Source organism: Sceloporus occidentalis, unplaced genomic scaffold, assembly GCF_023333645.1.
Source record: "Sceloporus occidentalis isolate IW3139 unplaced genomic scaffold, rSceOcc1.0.p SCAF_1, whole genome shotgun sequence".
Taxonomy (NCBI): domain Eukaryota; kingdom Metazoa; phylum Chordata; class Lepidosauria; order Squamata; family Phrynosomatidae; genus Sceloporus; species Sceloporus occidentalis.
In genome coordinates this window covers 58,111,088-58,135,456 of record NW_028316981.1, presented here as the reverse complement: position 1 = coordinate 58,135,456, position 24,369 = coordinate 58,111,088, and the positions used below count along the sequence as shown (strand labels likewise).

At 39.3% G+C, this 24,369-nt stretch overlaps 1 protein-coding gene and 1 long non-coding RNA gene across 2 annotated transcripts in view; both read right to left on the bottom strand.

Annotated features, from left to right (window-relative positions):
• Positions 1-1,613, bottom strand: part of LOC149321455 (uncharacterized) — an 88,447-nt gene extending 86,834 nt beyond the window's left edge. Inside the window, exon 1 of the long non-coding RNA XR_016281011.1 lies at positions 1,483-1,613. This is a non-coding gene — a long non-coding RNA (uncharacterized LOC149321455). The remainder of the gene's footprint in view (positions 1-1,482) is intronic.
• Positions 1,614-9,404: 7,791 nt separating this feature from the next.
• IL17RD (interleukin 17 receptor D) overlaps positions 9,405-24,369 on the bottom strand; it is a 64,500-nt gene continuing 49,535 nt past the window's right edge. Inside the window, exons 8-13 of the mRNA XM_089522295.1 lie at positions 23,980-24,045; positions 21,258-21,312; positions 19,118-19,228; positions 17,880-18,064; positions 13,990-14,929; positions 9,405-12,457 (exon numbers count right to left, since the gene is read on the bottom strand). Coding sequence (XP_089378421.1) covers positions 12,342-12,457; positions 13,990-14,929; positions 17,880-18,064; positions 19,118-19,228; positions 21,258-21,312; positions 23,980-24,045 — 1,473 coding nt within the window. The 3' untranslated portion in view covers positions 9,405-12,341. The remainder of the gene's footprint in view (positions 12,458-13,989; positions 14,930-17,879; positions 18,065-19,117; positions 19,229-21,257; positions 21,313-23,979; positions 24,046-24,369) is intronic.

Here is a 24,369-nt window from a genome sequence, read left to right as displayed (position 1 = left end):
GCCATGTAAACCTACTGGGTGACTTTGGGCAGAGTCACACTTTCTCAGTCTCAGGGGAAGGCAATGGCAAACCCCCTCTGAAGTAATCTTGCCAAGAAAACCCTGCGATAGGTTTGCTTTAGGGTCACCATGAACCAGAAACGACTTGAAGGCACACAACCACAACAAACTCCATTGGGGAATCTTGACTATAAAGGACACCAAAACTGTCTCCACAACGCACAGCCACCTCCTCTTTCACAAAAGAGCTGCCAGCCAGCCATCAGGGCTGAGCTGGACTGGAGGGAAACATTTGACACTTTCTCAGCTTGGCACACGACTGGGGGGGTTTACATCTGGAGCCCCATGTCGCCTCCTCCTTCCCTCTGGGATGAAACGTTGTGGTGGCATTTCTTAAAAGCCATTACTATTATTACCGTGGGCCCTAAGTATCTGCCCCCCAGGATACCAAAATCCACGGATGCTCAAATCCCATTATATATGATGGATAATAAAACGGTGTCCCTTAGATAAAATGTCAAAATCAAAGGTTTGATTTTTGGAATTTCGGTGGACGAATCTTACTTGTGTGGTGTGCTGTCTTAACGTTTTAATGGTTTTCACTTGTTTTAACTACGTTGTTTTTAACTTATGTTTTAATATTTGTCTTAAAAGCAATGGCATAGTAAAATGACAAAACTGAAGGATGACCATGATTGAGAGTTCCTGCACGGCAGAATGGGGTTGGACTGGATGGCCCTTGCGGTCTCTTCCAACTCTATGAATCTATGATTCTATCAATTTATATCTTTCTTGAGTATTTTCAAGCTGTGGATGACTGAATCCGTGGATATGGAGGGCGGACTGTATTATTGATTATCACTGTCATCTCAGCCACCCTGCTTACGTCTTCCTGCTTCTTGGTCCAGCCTCAGCCAAGGAGCGACAGTTTCCCTTGCTGTTGTTATTACTGATCCAAAACACAAGGCAGGCATAATCCAGTTTGAGACCACTTTAACTGCCCCTGGGGAATCCTGGGGATTGTAGTCTGTTGTGGTACCAGAGTCAGGGGGGGGAAAGGCTAAATATCTCACAAAACTACAGTTCCCAGAATCCTCCCTAGCACTGTTGAGCCAGGGGGCAGTTAAAGCGGTTTCAAGCCGGGTTTTATTTCCGCAGTCTGTTTCTGCCCTGACTAAAGAACGAAGCTGTCAGCATGAGCTTCTCCTCTAGGGGTCGCTGAGTGTTGGGGGCAGTTGGCTTACATCATAAGCGCGCTGAGAAAGAAGCGTACTTGCTGCTACTGCTGCTCGCTATTGTAACCCGCCTTTCTTCCGCAGTGGGATTCGAGGCGGGTTACAACCATTTTTTAAAAAAATGGAAATAAACGCGATAATTTACAAAAGTTGTTGTTGTCGTCGTTGTGGTCCCTCACTCTCCTCCCTCCCCACTCGCCTCAGGCGGCCCAAAGCCTGTGGCGACGTCGTCGTCGTCGACCCTTACCTGTCTCTTTCCTCCTCCTTTCCCTCGCCCTCCATGAGGGAGCTCTCTGGGAGGTTACTTTCCCCCTTTTCGGAAGGGAAAGAGCCCTAGTCCCGACTCTAGGCGTCGAAGGGAGGGGGGGTAATGGCGGGGCTCTACGGGCTCCTCCTCCTGAAGAGAAACCGCCTCGCTTTTCAAAAAGAAATGTAGATGGCCCTGAGGGAAACGGTCGCTGCATGAGAGGCTTTTTAGGCCCACTCGGGTCGGGGACTTTATTGGGAGGGGAAGTGGCTACAACCGGGTTTTAACTGACGAGAGCTGCTTTGTGGGTGCATCCACACTGGAGAAATAACCCGGTTTGGCACCGCTTTAATTATTTTCCTACTCTTCGCTATGGAATTCTGGGAGTTGGAGTTTGTTGTGGGGCCCAGAGGCCCACAACAAACTCTAGCTCCCAGAATTCCATAGCAGCTAGGTTACTGTACTCTCACTGCAGCTACTGCTAGCAGAATCACTACTGCTATTGCTGCTACTACTACTAGTTGCTGCATGGCCACACACACTGCAGAAATGAATAATCCAGATTTCAGACTGCCTTCTTAATTGCCCTCTGGTTCCCAGTTTCAGGGAATCCTGGGAAGTGTAGTGTTTGTGAGACATTGAGCCTTCTCTGTCAGAGAGAGAAAGCGAGCTCTGGTGCCACAATCAACTACAATTCCTAGGATTTCCCTAGCACTGAACCAGGGCAGTTAAAGCTCTCTCAAACTGGATTGTTTCTGCAGTGCGTTGTGGTCCATTTTTATTATTATTGTTATTAAGTTTTATTATTTTATAAAATTTTATTATTATTTAGTTTTATTTTTAATTATTTATATTATTATTTAGTTTTAGTATTTTATTTATTATTTTAGTATTTTAGTATTATTTAGTTTTAGTATTTTATTAATTATTATTTATTATTATTATTAAGTTTTATTTTATTAATTATTAATTTATTTTTTATTATTTAGTTTTACTATTTTATTTTATTTTTTCATCTTCTGAGTATTGATAGGCCCCCAAAAGGATTTGCTGGACTTTGGTGGAGTGTGCCCAATGCCCTACAGCCTAGGCGGGCCTGAAACACACTGCAGAAATAACCCAGTTCGGGACCGCTTTAACTGCTCCAGTGCTAGGGAATCCTGGGGACTGTAGTTTATTGTGGCGTCAGAGCTCTCTCTCTCTCTCTCTGACAGAGAAGGCTCAGTGTCTCACAAAACTACAGTTCCCAGACTTCAAGGTCTGAAACACACTACAGAAATAGTCCAGTTTGAGGCTGCTTTAACTGCCCTGCCTCAGTGCTAGAGAATCCTGAAATTTCTAGTATACTGTGGCACCAGATATCTCTCTGACAGAAGGTTCAATGTCTCACAAACACTACAGTTCCCAGAATTCCATAGCATTGAGCCAGGGCGGTTAAATAGCTCTCAAACTGGGTTATTTCTGCAGTGTGTTTTGGACCTCCATCAGCTACACCTGTTCCTTGAGAAGTCAGATTCGGTCACACAGTTACACATGCCACTGTTTGGATTATTGTGATGTACTCTATTTGGGGCCAGGTTTCAGTAGTGGCCCAAAGTGCATTTGCACAATTAAAATGAGTACGGTCCAGAACACATCTTATTTTGTAGTATAGGAATGTATGCCTATTCTTTGCTAGTTATCTTTGTCTCTGATACCAAATATTCTGTAGCAGTGACCAAGAGCACATAGGTTTTGTTAACTGAGGCCCTACCTATATCTTCAAACTGTTGACAGGGTATGGGAAAGTAACTACCGTACTCTAGTGAAATCTTAGTACAGTTTAGATTTTAAAGCATACATAATCCATTTTTTAATCTGTACTTGTACTTAACCATGCTGTAATAGGAAGATTCCCTAAAACAGATCAGTAAGTGTACTTACTATATATTTAGGTATTTTAGCTCAAAATTTAAATGGAAGTGGAAATTGTAGTCATATTACAGCAATATGAGAACTCCAAATGTTGTGCACTACAACTCCCAGTGTTTCTCACCATTTGCTATGCTAATTAAACTTGCTGGGATTTGCAGTCCAACAGTATATTGCTGGAGAGTCGTATTGTTTTCACTCTTCCTGTATATATACAGCTAATACAGTTGGACTTCCACATTTGCAGCTTTGAGTTTTGCAGATTTGATTGCATTTGCCGGTTTGATTAATATCTTCTCTCTAGGAATCTCTAAGTCCTCCAGCACAATTCTGTTGGAGATTGACTATATAGTTATACTAGGAAACCTAGAAATTCCTAGAGAAAACACTTCCCTAGGCGTTTGTAGGTCCTGCAGCATCATTCTGTGATCAACCTCTGGCAAATGTTGACCATAGAATTGCACTGGAGGACCAGGAGATTCCTATAGAGGTGTTCTCTCAGGTGAAAAGAATAGTGGTTTTTTATTTGCAGTTTTCCCACATTGATGAGGATGCTTTGCCCCTAACCCCAGTAAGTGTGGAGGGACCACTTTAAATATGGCCAGTGATGGATACTAACTAAGGCCCATTCCGCACGGGCGGAAAGTATGTGCGTGGCACGTACTAGGGTTAGAAAAGGGCGTCCGGAAAGGACGCCCCTAACCCTAGTACGCGCTGAGCGCGTACAAAATGGGGCACCTATTCTACACGGGCGCCGCCATATTGGCTTAGCGTCCGCACGTCTTGGCGCCCTTATGATGCCGCAAGTGCTCCATTGGCGCCTTGCAGCGTCATAAGAGTGCCACAAGAAGCTGCATTTTGCAGCTTCTTTTTGTTGCGCAGAGGAGTCACGCGGTTTGGCCGCTGGGGCTCCTCCGCGCAGCGAATGATGGCACTGGCAGACCGCCCTTTTTGGGCGGTCTGTAAAGCGCCCTAGTAAAACCTAGTTTGTGCTTGGGAGCAGAGGGAAAGAGAAAATGTTATTTTTCCATTCAATGACAACTGGGGGGGAACCGCTACACCTTTGTTATGTGTCTTCAAGTTGATTCTGACTTATGGTGACCTTATCACAAGGTTTTCTTAACAAGATTTGTTCAGATGGGGCTGGTCATTGCCATCCTCTGAGGCTGATAAAATGTGTCTTGCCCAGGTTACCCAGTGGATTTCCATGGCTGAATGGGTCTCCTAGTCCAACATTTAAACCACTGCACCATGCTGGCTCTCTCTAAGCACACAGATACTCAAACACCAGCTGAGTGTCATGAAGACAAAGGACCAATGTCCAGTCAGATAGGAACCCAACACTTCACACTCTACAGCTTATTTATTATCAGACACAGGAAAAAATATTACTTACAAACAATGTTGTTTCCTTTATTTTTGAATATCCAGCCTCAAAAAATGGCAGACTGTGTGTCATCTCCTTTCATGTGCATCTGTAGGGTTCTTGAAATGACCAGAGACTGACATTTTTTGAGGCTGAGCATTCAAAAATAAATACAATATTATTTGTGAGGTCTTGTTTTTACTGGTGAGAGCCAGCATTGTGTAGTGGTTTGAACAGCACACACCAACAAAATGTTATTAGCCATGAAACAAAGTAGGAATATTACATGCCTCTTAACTTCCCTATTCAGAAAAAAACCCCATATGGTCTAAAAATGTCTGTAGCAATCCCTTTCTTAGTAAAGAGCTGATCAACAAGGCAAAGAAAAAGAACTGGCTTTTGTGGACATTTTCTTCATTAACATCTCGAAGTACAGGAAGTTCACCACCAAGTTCCTAAACAAATCCAGTAGAGGAAGTAGTCACCAAAAGTTTAACTTTACATTCACTAGTTTTGCACCTGTTCCATTGCTACTAGTCTTTCTAGAGAGAATCTGGCACTGGTTGCCAAGGTTGGACTTGGTTTATAGCTTCATTGAACTACATAAACTTTAATTCTGCATTAAAGACACACATCTGGTAAGTGCTACATAGCAGACATGGTGCAATTAGTATATAGTCTCTTAAAATTTCTCTTCGCATTTCCAGTTTACTGTACTATGTCTGCTACTTACTTTGCACACAGAAATACTGAGCATTGTGCTACTTTTCTTAGCATAGAATCATACAATCGTAGAGTTGGAAGAGACCACAAGGGCCATCCAGTCCAACCCCCTGCCATGCAGGAACTCTCAATGAAAGCATCCCTAACAGATGGCCATCCAGCCTCTGCTTAAAGACCTCCAAGGAAGGAGACTCCACTACACTCTGAGGGAGTGTGTTCCACTGTTGGACAGCCCTTACTGTCAGGAAGTTCCTCCTAATGTTGAGGTGGAATCTCTTTTCCTGCAGCATGACTGTAGATTAATGTTTTAGTCCTGTCATTTTATTTGGTCCTCTTTAATATATGAGTAGTATATAATTTTTATTTGAAGATATATCAAAAAGATACAAATATGTGCTTCTATTGTGTCACATTTACAAAAAGATACCTCTTATAAAAAGAACAAGACACTCCAGGTTAAATTTTACAAATTTTTATTCTGGTGTTAATTCTAAAATTATTGAAACATAAAAACTAAATTCATCCAAATATCAGCTATTGTAAAAAGTTTATATCCATGTACATAAACATGAAAACTGGTACATTTACTTAAACGTTCACCCATGTTGATACAGTTTTTAATTTATTCATACAAGAATTATAAACATTAAAAATGTTTTACCTCCTCATTTGTGTAATCTAAAATACACAAGGGATTACGTTACCATTTAAAAAACCAATTCAGTCTTTATAACAATGCTAAAAGAATAGCAACCTAACTTCTAAAGTGTATTATTAACATTTTTGGCATTCAGGAAATTTTACTGCTAACCTTACAAGGGAACTTTAGCAGGGAGGGGGATTTTGATATTCTGATTTCCTGATTCCTCCAGCCTTCTGTGAGAATCACTAAAAATCAGTCCCTTGCCCCAAAGTCTCTACTGGAATTGATGAATGGAAGAACCTATGACCAAATATCCTCAAGCACATCGTACAGGGTGGCACAATTCAGACAAAGGTAAGCACAGCTGGTTTCAGCTAGAGAGTTAAAGGGCATAGCACCTTTTATATCCAAAGTTTTCTGGACTATGTAATTCTTCTGTAGCATAAACAACCACATCGACTCAACACAATTAATGGGATTTGCAGAACGTGCATGTTCCAATTTAGTTTGTACAGGAGCAGTTCCTGAGAAACGTCATTTCTCAAAGGTATGCCATTATCAATTTTAACATTGAAAAGAAAAAGGGAAACAAAGTGAGAATAGGGAAACAACATAAAGGCAAGAAAAATATTTTGTAGAGACATTTCTCCATCACTTGCTCAAAATAACCTTAGGGGTCCTTATGTCTTTTTCCTTGCTAGAAAGAAAATGCTAGCCATTTTCATTCAGGGCTCTACCAATGAGTAAAGTCAACCTAGCAAAGAAATTTTAAAAAATACATCCCGTGGGAAAGCCAATGCACATGGAGAAACAGAAGAAGGCACCCACTCCATGCATGGAAATGACTTGTTTCTACAGAACCACTGTATTGGCTCTTGCTTTACCAGCAAGCTTCCTATATTTGTAGTAACAGATCCAGTAGCCATAAACAGGGTAAAACATGCAGAAATCTGCATAGGGTTGTGGCCAGTGCAAAAATTAACTGAGGGAGAAAAATGTCACAATAAATAGGTGAATTGAGAGCCATATGCTTTCTCTTTTAGAATAGCATAACATTCCTCATGGGCTGCTCTAACAGAAATGTAACGTATATATTTTTGAAAATGGAAACTAAGGTAATAATTTGATTTCCAAAGTACAAGTACATGTTCTGGCTTACCTGTAATTCTTATACGTTGTTTAACAAATAATGGGGCTGGTTGGGTTGCAAAACAACTTCTTTTTAAAACTGACTCTGAGCATAGCATTAAAGAGAACCAGTGTTCCTTATAAATGCTTGGTTTACTCATCTAGCTCATGAACTCTTTTGAATTCAATTAACTACATGACACATCCTGGATTCTTTAAGAAGATAATGTAAACAAGTTGGCAATTTTCTTTTTGTTCATTCTTCTTGGCAGAGGGCAAAAAGACACCTGTAGTCTGGTGGGAGGGAAGAAGCTGCTTTGCTATCACCCAGCTAAAAGACCCATTTCAGTCAGAACTAAGTATCTAATGTGGAGGGCTTGGTTTTATAGTCTTCAAGAGCTTTTTCTAAATAAACAATTCAGAAGAAACATAGAAGGCAAGGAACACTGCATTGCTCCATGAGGAAAAAACCCTCCAAAATCCATAAGAACCAGTACCTTCATTAGGGTCAGTCATCATGTTCTGGAGAACTCCAAAGCTTGTACAATATTTTCAGATATTTTGTTTGATCCTAATAAATGCCCGTCTGTAGATCTGGGACATTTTCTATCATGGATCAGCACAACTACCTGTGTTTTTTTATGTGCTGTATTACAGAGTATTGTATCTAGCCACTTATATCATCCATTTACCACCAGTTAAAGATTATTTCCTACCACCTAAAGAACTCTTGACTTTTAAAAGTTCCATTCCCTTTAACAATGAAAGCTCAATTCCCTCCAATTGCTAAGTTGTCTTCAATCAACTTTTTTTCCAAGTGCACCACCCAAATTAATCTGTGCCTTTGTAAAGATAAAGATGTTCACATTTTTCTTTAATTCTGCTATGCCTGCAAGAAATACAGGATAACAGCCAGCTGTTCACTGTTTTCATAAATGTCAGTGTCAGGCATTCCTTCTTTGCTCTAGAATCCTAGGTGTAACTATGAGTAGGCCAATGGATTTGCCACTGGTGGCTGACAAGTTCACTGTGGATTGTAGTGCTGCTCTTATCCCTGCTTGAAAGTGGCATAGCCTCCATTCAGCTTGGAGCAGCTGTGAGAGGAATGGTGCCAAAATTCACAGTTTATTCATCACAACCCATAGTGACTGATCCACCAACCATCCCTTCATGTAATTTTGTAACTGAAGCCCCTAGCAGTGATTAAAAAATGCAGCCTGCATTCTCCACCTGAGATAGTGCCTAAACACCAATAAGCATTTGGGAAGGAAATGGTTAAACACTTTCTATCCCTGAAAGAACAAAACCAAACAAAGTACTGTTGTCCCTTCACCTGAGAATCTACACAGCAATCTTTCTCAATCTGGTTTACTCATCTAGCTCATGAACGCTTTTGAATTCAATTAACTACATGACACATCCTGGATTCTATAAAAAGATAATGTAAACAAGTTGGCAATTTTCTTTTTGTTCATTCTTCTGGGCACAGGGCAAAAAGACACCTGTAGTCTGGTGGGAGGGAAGGAGCTGCTTTGCTATCACTCAGCTAAAAGACCCATTTCAGTCAGAACTAGTATCTCAACATTATTATTAACTATCATTAACTTTCTTTATATCCTACCTTTTCCCCAAGACTGGAACTCACAGTGACATGAGCCATGTATGCTGGGACAATATGAGGTGTGAGCTATTCAACAGGAGAGCACCAGACTGCAAAAGCAGGCTGGTGGGGAGGTTTAATAAGCACTGCTGTAGGTATGTCACTTCCACCAGATGGAGTTACTCACTTCTATGGCTATTATTTGGCAGGACATCGTCTACCTTAGGTAGCAATTGTTGGGTCATTATAACAATCTGTGTCAGGAATAAAAAGGGCAAACCAAAGGAGGAATGAGGCTGCAAACAGATTTTTCTCTGTCTTAACATGGGGGAAGTAATTGAGAACAAGTAGAAGAGCAGATGAGAGTTTCAAAGAATCAAGGGAAATCAAGCCAACTATATATAGCATGGAGGCACATACAGGTAAGTGTTACTTTGACTGGCTGGCAAGTAGGCCTGAGCTTCTAAAATATTTCTACCACCTGAAAATACAGGCCATCCACATGAAATGTCAAATATTTATTCAGGGATTTATTTATTATTTTTTGAAAACAGATGTAAAGGATTACTACTGATATTCTTAGAGAATTAGAAACAACAGTTAAAGTAATCTTTAATAGAGATTTAAAAAAATGGGTACCTACTGTAATATTTACTTCATTTTCCATTACCATCAAAAAAATGTTCTGAGTTCATTCTCTTTCTTGTACTTATAAATAAATGATCTAATTCAAACACTAAAATTCTTCTAACATTGTTTTTTGGAAGGGTGTTACTCTGTAACAGCAAGAACAATCATTTGTGTCATTGTATCTGGAAGATGTATGCTGTTTGATGACACAGGCTGCAGTCCAAAGAAGTCTCATACTCTAATATGTTGGCTAGCACAGAAACTGTATCAAAATACAGCATTAGTACTTTGAGCTAGGAATTTTAGCTACCTTGAGATATTCTATCATAGAGACACTGATGCAGTAGAAATGCCGTTAACAGAAACAAATCCAAAGAGGATGAGAGACTGCAAAACTATTCACATCCTGCAAAAATTATTCATATCTTGAGCAATCAAATAACTTAGTTGAGGATCTAAGCATGTATGGCATGCATATGACATCCCTTTCCTCCTAACACTTTTCTTCTGGAAATAATCTTCCTGAATAGGGTCTAGTCGCGAAGGGCAAAAATACATATGGAGGACTGAAAAATTCTGAAGGGTGAGAGGAGGGTGCTGGGTTCCAAAACTGGCTTGCTCTATATCTGTTCAGTGCAACCCTATGTTCTATCTAGTGCTATCTACAACTGGATCTTCCATCCAATTTTTTGATTACAAATTTTTGTAATGCACCTTGTTGGATGAGTTTGTCACAGTGGTTTAAGTTTTAAAAATTCATGAACATTTTATTCACTTAAAACTGCCAAAAGGAATTGTGTGTTTGCTCTTGAAAAAAGCATTAGGAGTTAGATTTTCAAGTAGTCAGGATACACAGGATTCATTTTCAAGTGGTCAACACACATACAGACAGATTGGGCAGGCAACTGCAGTGCAAAAAGGTTTAACATAATTAGTAACATGTTTGTTTACCAGAATGATTTTTCATTAAAAATTTCCTCTCAGTTTTAATCTATTCAAGAAAGTATAAATTCCTTTTTGAAAAAATTGACAATGTTGCTTACCAAACTTGGTGTACATACTCCTATTCAGATCAGGCTAAAGCAACAGAAGCTGAAATTCTATGCCTGTATTTCTACACTCAATGGGACTTGCTTCCAAATAGAAGACTGAGCATAAATATTAGTTTTGAGAAAAGTAACTAGTCCTCGCTGCAAGAGTTTGCTCACAATACTTTTGCATAAAGGCTCTAATTGCTTTTACATACTGAATCAACATATGCACCCAGTTTTATGTCTGACTCTGTTTGATAAACTGGAAAATAACATGAACAATAATATATTTAACATATCCACAACACCACTGTAAAGTGGAGGCTGTACTGGTCGTAACGTCATTGCGATTCTGTGTGCACCTGTGTGATGTCAAAGATTCTCTATTGTGCTTGGTCATGTCAGCAGTTCTTAAGCTTTATAATAATTATTTATACATTTTGTCCTGACACCTTTTCCTGATCACCTGTAAATGGTATTTTGTCTTCTATGGGTTCAAACAAGAACATTTATGGAGATGCAAGTTTCCTTACATGAAAAATAAATTTAAAATGAAAATTTGTAGAGGACTTGGCTTCCCTAGAAGCCAAGGTGACTAAACTAAAACTGTAGTGCTTTGGACACATCATGAGACAGTATGACTCTCTAGAAAAGACAACAAGGTAGAAATCAATAGGAAAAAAGGAAGACAACAGGAAGATGGATAGATTTAATCAAGAAAGCCAGTCTTGGTCTTGAGTCTGCAGTCTTGGGCCTCAGGCTGTTGGGGACAAGGAGACTTGAAGGTCACTCACTCAGGTCACCATTAGTCAAAAATGACTTTGATGGCAGTTAACCACAACAAATAAACACAATGGAATTTACATTTAAACTATTCTCAAACTGAAATGTCAAAATAGCAACTAACATAAATAGGTCCACAGGTTAACATGAGACAGAAAATAATGACACGTCTAACTTACTGCCAAAACATACCAGGCAGAGCTTAAACATAAGAGTTTAACAAAAGAGAGGAAGTTTTGTTTTGTTTTTAAAATAGAGACTACTCTTCTATAGAGCCTATTTTTTCATAGGCCTAGTCTTTGGCATTTTAACACTGTGAATCCAGTAATCCCATCCTCAAATCTATTGCCTACTTATTATTATACTATCAAGACCAATAGCACTTAGATCCAGAAGCAATGTTATATATCACATGGAATATCAGGGGACCCAAAACTTCTGGCTCGTGTTTAGCTTATGTGGCCATAACGCTAACATTCTGTTTAGTGTTACACAAAATGACTCTATCTTCCTCCTGTGCTTGTGTGCTCACCTCTTCTCCTTCTTCATGGCTAGATTGAGACTTCTGGAAGCTCTGATTATATTTTAACTAAATATGGCTTCCCTGATGGAAATTATACATTAAAACTGGTCAGTCTGGAGTAACATGTGTGCTGAACCATTTCATACATCATGTAAATCTAGACTGCCAGCATAATATTTCAGTGGAATTTAGACCACTGTTATGAACTATTTTCCTGTGTTTTACTCCCAGTTAAATTTGTACCATTGATTATTTGTTATGTTAAATGCAGGACAATTATTACTGAACAAAATGCAAAAAAAAAAGTGTGTTATAGTAACAAAGCAGGAAAATCCTTTATAAAAAAAGAACTATGTATAGAAATATACTGGCCATAAACTCCCCTGAGAAGCAGTGTAGGTAATCCTCCCAGAAAGTTTTTTTTCTTCAAGTAGGTCATGTGGTTGTAATGATGTAGAGATTAATAATGCATACACAGAGGCTGTTGATAAAGTGGCAATGCGTAACAATCTTGCAATGTGTTATAAAGGTGCAACTGCCTGCAGTTCCTCAGTGCGGATATGGCAATGAAGTTCTGCTTTACATATTCCAGGCACTAGGGATTTAGTGACAGCAAGCAAAGGAGGTTCTTCTTCTCCTAAAAAGAAACAAAAATTGGAAATGTTCTGTTACGCTGTTTGTTCTACGTCCCCTTCAACACAGAGTAAAATATGACACTATTAAATTTCATCTTCATAGGCACTTTGTTAAAAAGCAAAAAGCCTATAAAAATAAGTTACCTTCATAGTTTAAAGATACCAACAGTATGAGAAGAGAGACAAGTATAGTTTACCACGTGGGAATTTCGTGTGACACGGGCCGAATAGATGGCCCAGAAAAGCCAGCTTCCAGGCGGCTTGAAGGCATGGTGCTTTGAAGCCATCCTGGGGTTGTGGCAGGGCCACTTAAGGGAGCCCATTACTGTCCAAAATAGAAGTGGATCTTTTCTGCTCCTATTGGGCTGGCGGTGGGGCAGACTGGGGCTGTGGTGTGTGCTTGCCACAGCTCCAGGGCAAGCAGCTCTGGGGTGGCCCCAATCTGCCTTTTTGGGGCAGTCTGTTTCACCCTTAAGAAATACAACCAAAAGAAACTTCATGGACAAAAACTGTCCTGCCTTCTCTTCTGTCCTGTAGCCATTTTAACCCTGAAAAACTTTTGTAGAGTACCTGAGGACCCTCTTGAACAACACGGGATAGAGTGTGATAGAGAACAACATGGAACAGAGTGTGATAGAGAACAAGACAGGATAGAGTGTGAATGACTGGTAAGGGAAAGGAGCATCTGTGAGTTTACCTTATACATTTGATGCATGCCATTCACAGTCCTATAAATTTGTACAGTTTTTTTTAATTGAACTTTGTTTATGAAAATTCTGACTCTACTGTTCCAAGAGCTTGGGAGATCTTGTCAAATCTATGTGAAAGCTCAGAAACGAAGAGGAGACTAAGACAGACTTCCAGTGGCCAGGAAACACAGCACCCTTCCTCAAACTGGTGCTGTCTGAATATGTTGGATTAGCACTCCAGCCAACATAATGAAAGTGAATCCCAATCTTGGGGGAAAGGCAGAATATAAGTAAATAAAGAGCAGCAGGAGGAGGATAGTCATCAGCTGCAGCAGCACAAAAGGAGGGCATCAGATCAACAAAGGCTGAAACAGGTATTCAAATGCCCCTCTACTAGGTTCAGCCCCAATGGGGGGTTTCACTCTGAAATGGTGGTGAGAAGCTCCCTCCCCCATTAGGACTATGAGCCACTGGTGCCCAACACTGTTTTCTAGTATTCCCTTACAATCATTTTACTGAAGATATATCACCTGACATAAACACTGTTCCAAACAGAGCCTGATATGCACTATGGTAGAAGAGCAGCACAATTTTTGCTGGTCCTGGCTGAAATATATACTGCTTTGATAAGGTCTCAGTGACAAAACCTCATGAGTGGGATCAGATAGTGGTGTAGATGACCTTATATAAATCTGTCGTTATTCAAGCATTACCAGTACAAAGCATACAATTCAACAATAGGAGATGGTAATAGTTCTGATCATTTAGGTCTAAGAAAGGTAGTTAAAGTTTTGTTTTTAAGTGGAATTCCTAGGTTTACATCTTTCTTCATTGCTCAGTCTTACCCAGTCCTGATGAAGAGGAGACACTCTCTGTAATGGAAGAGGTTTCAATTTGGTCTGCTAAGAGCCCTTCCATTAAAGGTAATGATAATTCAGATGAAGGAACCGAAGAATCATAAATTCCAGAATCCCGGGGCATATCGGGGAGATTGGCAGCTTTTACAACATGCAGCAAGGGTGGAAGAATGGAACTACCATTATGAATGTCCTGAGATTCTCTATCCTCTCCAAGATCCAAATGCTGCACTATACAATGTGAGTCTGAATTTAAAGTCAGGATAATATTTGCATCAGCTTTTAGGTAGAAATCCCCATCAGTCACTTGTTTATTGACTAAATCATTCAGCACTAGTCCAGAGTCAAATTTTTCCATCACAGGCTCTTGGTACTGTAAAGGAGCTGGGGAAAAGTCAACAAATTGCTTTTCAAACCAATCAGGCTCCTGGTCAATGTACTGGTGCATGTTGCAAATGGCTACATAAAGGGACCGTCCAGATTTACTCCTGAAATAATTCCTTTTGCTGATGTGCACAGGATACAACTCTGAATCATGAAGGCTAAGATCTCTGGACTGTAAATGAGAGTAAAGTTGAGGCAGGTTATCCATGAGCTTGTATTTTGTAGATAAATCCAGAATACCAGGAATGTCACTCTCACAGGAATAATCAAAGTAGACTGCAATGAACTTGCAGAAGTCATGGGGGTTCTGTTTCATGTGACGCAGCTTCTCTGCTATCATAGCTACAGCAAGCATAAAGAGTTCTCCTTTCCCAGCATCCTTTTCCTTGGATCCCTTAGGTTTCCAGTTCTTTTTCTCCACAAAGTATTTCATTCCTTTGGAACACACAATGATGACATACTGGGATTCACTGATTTTTCGATGAAGCCACTCTTTTTGCCCTTCTTTACAAATCCTCAGGTCTTCCCATAAATCTAAGAACACCTTTTTAAAAAAAGAGGAGGTTGAAAACATTATAAAATGGCCTGAGTGCCTCTCCACAACCAACATATCTTACATTACTCTCATTAAGAAGTGTTTCTGTGTCCATGAATAGGCAATTCACTATAGGTTTGTCTATCAATGATTAGTACTTTGTTGCTGCTGTTTTTTCAAAGCAGCATTAATTGATGGAAGAAAGAAGTGGTGGTGGTTCATACATAAAGGTAGCCCATATATGATAATTGTCAGGTGGATGGGGAAATGTGCTGAGGTCACAGCCCCGCATGGGTGGCATAACATTATAACATGTAAACATCTGTGATACATGAATTCACACAATATTTGCCTAAAAGTGTGTGCGTGTGTGTGCACGTGCGCGTGCGCACGTGCGCAATTGTGCTTGCTTAGGCAAGGAATACTCTGAGGTGTTTTTGCCACTCTATTAATATATGATGAAAAATGTGCACCTGGTTTCCCACAAATGATAAGATAAAGTGTTTGGTACATTTTATCAAACACCTACTTACTTTCCATGGCAACATTATATAATTACACTAATTATATGATTGAATCTGGATAACATTTCCATTAATTGTTAATTTAATTTACATTCAATTTATATCCCACCTTTCTCTGAAAAATGGGACAAGGAAGGTCAGAATAATATTAAATAGAGGAGAAAACCAAGTTAAAATACAAAGTAAGAAAAACAATTAAAATATAATCAATAGCCAGTATGTTCATATAATCTTAGAGGTAATCTCAGCAAAGATCTGTTAGAAAAGTTCACCTTCAGTAATATCTCCAGATTGCTTTATAAAACACATAGAAATTTATAATTCCAGTGAACAGCTCAATTATATTTGTATCCACCTCTCATTCCTCCTATTCTTAACAAAGGATTTTCATGCATTGAAGGATACCTCTTGCTCCTGCTGTCTGATCCTCTTTCCCCTTGGCCTTGGTTAGATTTTTTGAAAATGTATGTTTTAAATTGTTTTAACATGGTTAATAGTTTAATTCTATTCTAATGTTAACTTTTTGTATGTTTTCAATTATATTGTAATTATTTTAATCTGTAAGCCAGTTTGAGACTGTTTTAGGGAAAAGGTGGGACAGAAATGATGATGATGATAATGATGATGATGATGATGGAGCTTTTGCATCTGGATTAAGTGGTAACAACATTTTATACTGGGCTGTCAGGCTTTTAAAGATAAGGGAAATCAATGAACCAGCTAAAATGACAAAAGTCACCCTTAGCATTCATTCTTGAGAGAACACCTGCATAATCAGTTCAGATTTATAATTCAGAGGCTTGTTGAAGCAGGGGTTGATCCAGATTAATAGTACACTGCAATGCTGGATTAGTTGCTTTGAGGGTATATTATAAACCTCCAGAAACATAGGGACATGCATGTTACTAAAACTGTAGCAGCCTGATCCAAAAATAATCACCATCATAATCATCATCTATTTGTGACATTTATAGCCAGTTTTCCCCCAAAAAGCTTTTCCCTCCCATCTTTATCCTCCTAACAATCCTGTGAGGTAGGCCAGCCTGCATAAAAATGATTGACCCAAGGTCAGTGAATTTCTTCACTAAGCAGGGACTTGAACCTGAGTGTCCCAGTCAGACATTTTAACCCAAGTGTCAGCCCAAGCAGCCCATACAGTCCTCCAGGGCCCCTAGTGAGGTACATGTCCCAATGGCCTCATGTCTGTTAGGGGATGTAGAAGGCAATATTATTATGCCCCCACAAGCCCAGGGGTACTTTTTTCAAAACCAGAAAGGGGGTGGGACATGTGTCAAGGTCAGACCTCTGAAAGGTGCCTTACTCTACTTTAACCATTAAATGACAATGGTTGTAAACTCTGCTGCACGCACAGAGCTCCATGTTATTAAGGATGTATCATTCACTTCTTTGCCCAGGATGGCTGAACAGTACTGCCTTCAGTACCGAAGTACAAATTCCACAGAAGCCTTCTACAAATGGATCTGATCAGAGCATAGAAAACTTACTTTTTAGACTACAACTCCCATGATTAAGTCAAAGGTCATGCTGGCAGTAAGATCCTGGAAGCTGTAATCCAAAAAGTAACTTTTTCAAGATCTGGATTTGATGGTCAGCATAGAAAGATCTTAGCATCAATTTGCAATAATTAAATATTCCCAACATTGTCTGAAAAGTAGCTAAAATAGAAAATAATAGGCAAGTACTTTTACCAAATGAGTGAGTGTAGTGTAGTGGTTTGAGTGTTGACTAAGAGTCTGAAGACCAAGGTTTAGATCCCCGCTTGGCCATGGAAACCCACTGGGTGGCCCTCAACAAGTCATATTCTCTCAGCCTCCTAGGCAAAGCCCCTATGAACAAATATTGCCAAGAAAACCCTGTGATAGGTTTGCGTCAGGGTCACTATAAGTCTGAAATGACTTGAAGACACACAACATTTACCAAGTTATTTTACCACTAGAGGTCAGACTTGCTGTGTTGATCTCTTTGTGCTGAACTACAAACAACCCCCTCCCCTCTCTCTGAAAAAAATAACATTTAAATTAATACAAATACCAATTAATTTAAAACCTCACAGAGACAGGATTAGTCCTGTACAAAGACTCTAAATAAATCCTGCAGGCTAATACTTTTTCTTTTCTCTTCTTGACTTTGTCAGGTTTAGCTATTTAAAACACAAATTTTCACCTAATTTCTTTTTTTTTTTTAAGTGGATGGAACAAAAACAAGTTTGTGAAGAAACATTATGGAGATTCCAGCTACTTATATAAAATGAACAAAAAAAAAATCATTTTTTAATGTTCCACAATTATTTGTTCCAGCAATTCTCTTCAACCGCAAGGTGATTTTCGATTATCATTTTGAAAATCAAATACAGGTCTGTGTTTGAAATTTCCTTGCTTATATGCACACTTGGACAACCTGTAAAATGAGTTTACCTCACAACCACAGAAATCCTGAAGGAAGTAGGCAAAGCACTGGATGACATTAATGTGCTTCTGGCAATCTTTATTGGAATAGCAGATGAACACTTTAGGTCTGGGTCGTTGCCTTTCCACGTGGAGAGCTGAAGAGTAGTTTGAAGACTCCGAACTCTCCTCATCTAAATGGGAATAGATATTTTCTAAATTGAAACAAAAAAATTGAAAATGAAGCATTTTACTATCTACAAACACTAGTATGGCATTTTTTCCCCTCTGCAGTCTTCCCTTATTCCAAAAATATCCTGGATTTCCTTCCAAAGATAAATTAAATACTCTCTGGGGATTTGACGTAGCCAAAGTTGCTGCTTAAAGTTGGAGAGATAAAAGCCTTCACGTATGCAACTCAAATTCATGAGAAATAGGTATGCTGAAATTATTACAAGAAGTGAGAGAGCCCTTGTGGGATTTTAATGTACTAACATACATTTGCTAACTTTGGGTACTTGACTTGGGAGGGGAACGTTTGTTCTTCTTCACGCAAACTTAGAAGGTATGAATTACTGGCATCTCTGTATGCCTAATCTATTGAAAAACCATTTCTAGTGAAACCTGATCTACTGAAAAAACTGCTCAGTAAAGTGCAGACTGAGAGTTTCCTCATAAATGTTCGAAAAGTTCTATCAGTATGGAAGGCGCTTGAGCTTAACGATTTCCAAGCATAGTCTGAAAAAGGACTTTGTCATGTTGGAGGTATTCAAAAATTTGGGAAGTTATTTCTTTGTACTACATCTCCAAGGAGTACTCTAACCACCATGGTCAAAGCAGGTTGTGGGGTTTTTTGGTAGTCCAAAAAGGGGTTATTTCCCCAAGCATTATGCTATCCTGAAAATTTCTAGCACCACACACAATCTGAACCCAAGCAAACTCCAGCCATTTGTGAGTTCAAATGGAGTGAACTTGTCATATGTCTAGAAAGGACTGGAACACACTACAGCCATTCTTACCCAGGAGATGAGACACATCATGAATCTGTGCTCCTCTACAGGGTCTGATTTCATGTGATTATCACATGAAAATCTTATAATCCCAAGGTGTAACAAGTGACCATCTATATTGGTCTCTTGCTAGTATAGAGATTTCAGTTATCAAGGAATGGTCAAAGGAAAGAACTTTTGACAACAGAATCCAGCTTCTAAACAATTCAGTTTCTTCTGCATGTCAAAATTCATCCTCCAGAGAAGAGAAAAACCTACCTTGTTGCTTTTTGCGACACATCACCGTAAAAAGTGTTGCAAATGCTGAGATGACAACCAAGGGAACAGTAATGGCTATTGCTCTTATTGGCCCTGCCCATGGGGAGTGCACTTTGAAAAGGAGAAATGGAAGAAACAAAGAGACACTGAATTAGCTCTGCTCAAAGAGAGGCAATAGAACAATCTAGCCTTTTATTGTCATTGTTGCCACATGCAAGCCAAATAAATCTAAACTTAATGGCTTTTGTAATACTTCTAGTCATACAGAGAAGGGCATTCTCCCATTCCTATATAATTCATATACAGTCACCCTCCATATCCACAGATATTTTATCCCAGGATTCAACCATCCACAGCTTGAAAACTATATATCAATTTCGAAAAGCAAACCTTGATTTTGTCATTTTATATAAAGGACATCATTTTACTATGCCATTGTATTTAATGGGACTTGAGCAGCCGCAGATTTTGATATCCACAGCGAGTCCTGGAACCAAACCCCAGCGGATACCAAGGGCCCACTGTATTAAAAGGACTGGAAAAAACAAAAAACAACCCCTGCTTTGATTTGCTGAAAACTACATGTCTTTCTATCAGTTACCAAAATTATTGGTCTGAACACACAATGTAGTGATCATAAAATTTCCACCCCTTTCCCCACCACACACAACCACAAAATAGCCTGGCACTGTTTGCCAATGCTGATTCTCTCTCATGTAGGGCAGAAATAACAATAAGAAGGAAAAGGAGTGATCAGTCATGTTTGGGCAGTCATCCTGTTCTTCCCCTTGATTGGTTCTTTAAAACATTTAGCAGCAAAGGGTTAGGGCTTTTCTATGTTTTTTCTTCACTAATTTGGCTATTTCAGGAAATCCTAAGAAGCAACCTCAGAAAGAAATTATAAACTAACCTATTTAATAATAATAATAATAATAATAATAATAATTTGTTTATTTATTAACCGCTTTTCCCAGGATCAAAGCGGTGTACAAGTGTCAGTAAAGACAGTCAGTAAAAACAATACCACAATTCACATATTAAAAATACACATTAAAACGAATTAAATCCAAAGGCATAGTTAAAAACATACAGTAATAATGTTAAAATCGTGAATATCAATACGTCAAAGTCAATAGGTGAAAGATAATCTTAGAAGGAATTGGGAGGGTAGGCTTGTAGGAAGAGGTGGGTTTTTAATGCCTTTTTAAAGGCTTCCACTGTTCCACTAAGGCGGATCCCTTCAGGTAAGGCATTCCACAGAGAAGGCGCTACTGCCGTAAAGGCCCTTTGTGAGTAGTCGCCAGTCTCACCTTAGGGTGATTGAGTAACAGTTTTCCTGTAGTCCTGAGAGTGCGGGGAGGATTATGCAGGGAGAGGCGTTCCCTCAAGTAACCGGGGGCCCAAGCCATTTAGGGCTTTAAAGGTGATAACCAACACTTTGTACTGGGACTGGAAACGAATTGGCAGCCAGTGCAAAGATTTTAAAACAGGTGTTATATGGTCGGACCTCACTGTCCCCGTGATTAACCTGGCTGCTGCATTTTGAATCAAATGAAGTTTCCGAACCTGATACAAAGGCAGCCCCATGTAGAGCGCATTGCAGAAATCCAAACGAGAGGTTACCAGTGCATGTACTACCTTTTCTAGGTCCCCCCGGTCCAGACAGGGACGTAGTTGGCGTATCAGCCGAAGCTGATACCAAGCACTCCTGGCCATCGCATCTACTTGAGATGATAAATGTAGGGATGGATCCAGGAGTACTCCCAAACTACGCACTTTGTCCTTTAGGGGAAGTTTAATCCCGTCAAGGACAGGATGGCAAATTTCCCTGCCCGGGCTAGGGGAACCTATCATGAGTACCTCTGTTTTCTCTGGATTCAATCTGAGTTTGTTTTTCCTCATCCAGCCCATTACTGCCCCCAGGCAGGCGTCGAGAGGAGAGATGCCATCCTTAGTCACTGTATCAGTTGGAGACATGGAGAGATAACTTTGGGTGTCATCAGCGTACTGATAACACCGTCCTCCATGGCTCCGGATGATCTCTCCCAGCAGCTTCATGTAAATGTTAAATAGCATGGGGGACAGAATGGCACCCTATTTTACTTACTAAGTAAACAAACAGACAAACAAAAAAACATACCTGGTTTGAGTGCATAATGCATTGTTTTCCTTGTTGTGTTGGTGTCATCAACCAGCTTATTTTTTAAAAAAAGAAAGAAACAGGAATGCACTTATTTTAAAGTTGTATTACAATATTTATTTTCAAGACAAGAGGAATTAATTACAGGGACCTGGATGTTTTTTCCCCATTCCCCTCGCCTCCTGCAGCCCTGCCCAAAATCCAGCCGCCTAACCCTCTACAGCAAGTTTTGTGTTTTAGGGTATGTATAATGCAGTGAGCAGGAAAGATTGTCCCCTTCTTCCTGATGGAAACAGTTCCATCAGTGATTGTATCCCATAGGATTTAGGCCCTCAGCTTCAACAAAGAAGTAAGAATGTATGGACTGGTTTACTAATGCCTTGAATCCCATTTTGAATCTCATCCCAACTGGTTTACAGAATGAGCTGCAAGTTATCCACTAAATAAGGAACAATCAAATGTTCTTTACTTAGTGGTAAAGAAATCTTTCCAGACTTGGAAAAGACCAGAAATAATACTTGGAAACTCCAGAAGAAAGGAAACAGCATGGATAAAAATATTTCTTAAAACATGAATTATTAAACATATTAATCAGATTTTTAAATGTTATTGACTTTTCTTCATAATGTAAAAAGGAGTACTGGGAAAATAGTCCTAATAAATACTAACAAGAGCAGCAGGTTCAGACCTTAAACTAATAATTTATTCACAGCAACAGTCATTATATAGATGTCACAGCATCAGCTCAGAATATTTTTCCAGAGCTCCGTATAGGCGGAAAGGCAAGTAACACATAGGTAAATCTATCACAATTCATGTAGTAATAACAAAGTAAAACCAAGTGTCATGGAAAGCATCTGTGTTACAGTCATAGCTTTGCCCATGCATCTTGCCCATGTAAGTTTCTCTATTACTGCTAACTCCCATAACCTGTTTTTCCATTGCACTGTAGAAATCCTTTGATCCTTCTTCCAGGCAGCCTTAATTTCCATGTGGGCTGCCAGCCAGAAGACAGAGAGTAGGGTTTTGTGCAACAATGCCTCTTTACTCCCCGCAAGGATTGCCAAAAGATACAATACTGGAAATCTGCTTCACCAAAAACCTCCTCCCATAATTGACAGACCATGTCACTTGGATATATAAACCCACTCTCTATGAATTCCTCACCTGCAGCTTAAGTTTTATAGTTTAATTTTCGTAGGGTTAGATATCACCTAAGAATAAACATCAGACAATATTCCCTTGTTTTAGTTGAGCTGGTTGTCAAAAGTGATACTATCAAAATCAGATTTTTAAAAAAATTAATCTTTTATTTAAATAAATATTATTAAAATTCCAAATTTTTCTCAGCTCTCATTTTTACTTAGCAAATTGAATTACTCATTCTGTCACATTCACACAAACTGAGTTACCTACAATCAAACATGAAAAGGCAGGAAAATCCCTATTTCAGTGCATAAAAATAGCAGTGGGAGCATGCACAATGAGATCTACTTGTAGAAATTTAAAGGACAGTGAATAGTTATTTAACACGGATACTAAAAATGCAAACATTTAAAAAAATTTCCAATTGACTGTGTTGCTATTTATCCTATTTTAGTGATCAAATTTTCAAAATTTGCTCAAAAAATGTAAAGAATCATTGTTCTCTTCATTATTTCAGTCATGGCTTTTGTAATCTGTAATTGATTTATTTCACATGATTTTGTAATTGATTTATTTCAGGTGATTTTGATTCGCTAGATATTATATCAATGCTTTGAACAGTCATGACTGAAATCAATTCATCCAAGAATAAAATATCATAACCTCATAATCATATTTTATACATACAAACTTTAACTTAAATGCACTGATTTTTTTTAATGAACTGGGTTCTGAAACTTAGCAAAAAGTAAAAATGTTCTAAAATGAGTAAAGATTCAAACATGCTGACCCATTCTTATTATTGCCAATCTTAAAAACTAATCAAGATACCAGCCATCTAAAAATATTAGTCCTCATACATAAACAACTATGTGGTAGTCAGCACAGGCCAAATGGCCTTGCTCCCTCCTGGCCTTGTGCTGTCTAATTTAGACTATGCAGACCAAAACCACAGTGCCAGGATCAAGCCTGATCCTGCTTGTGCAGACATGGATTCAGAGGATCCAGTCTGACTCCAGGGTAAAGAGCCTTTAACCCAGGGTAAAACAGTCCTGATTTTCCATGGAATTTCTAAGAAACTGCAGCAAAACCGAGCTGTTCAGACAGCCCCCCGCCCCTGTGCTTCTTACCTTCCCAGTCAGTTGCCCTGTTTCCATGTTAGATGCAGCAACTGGGGGGTTTCTCAGCTGGATCACCCACCAAAAGGTAAGGAGCAGTGTGCCAGTCCTTGGTCCTAGCTTGGTGAGGTGACGTGTGTGCAAACACCTGCCTGTCCCCGTGCCATCCCAGGGACAAACCCAAGTGAACATTTGCTATCCTGGCCCATCTGCTCAGGCCCTACCTAAGCTAAGGGTTTAAAGTCAGTTTCACGACATGGAGTTATCAAAAGTGCCTGATTTCACTACAGATGGTCCTATACAGAACATTTCCACCACGGCAGTCATGGAAAGATAAAAACATTCTCTAAATGTGCTCCCAACTTCATGGCATATGAAAGATACTTGCTCCTTTTATATGACAAGAAAATAAATTTCTGTCAATACCAAGTTCAGAAACTTGAAAATAATTATATTACCTCAATTATATAATCTCCTGGTGAGACATTCTGAAGAACACAGCTAGTGACATCTGTATTTTTCTCCTAAGAAGACAAGAGAGCAATCGTAGTATGTCATTCATATGCCTTTTGAGTATTAGCATAGTTAAACAACTTTAAAAGGGCTACCAGTTTGCAAATAAATACCACTTCTCAAGTATCTGAAACTCATCTGGTAAATATAAATGCAAAGCCACAACAAGATTATTAGGACCAAAGACTTAAGAGCCCTTAGCCTTATAAATGTAGCACAGTAATCATAAAAAAGTTAAGCACTCTAATCCAAAGACCAGTGTGACTGTAGAGGTAGAAGGCTCATTCTTTCCCATAGCCAATGCTGGAGAATCTTACCCCACTCGCGACTAGCTC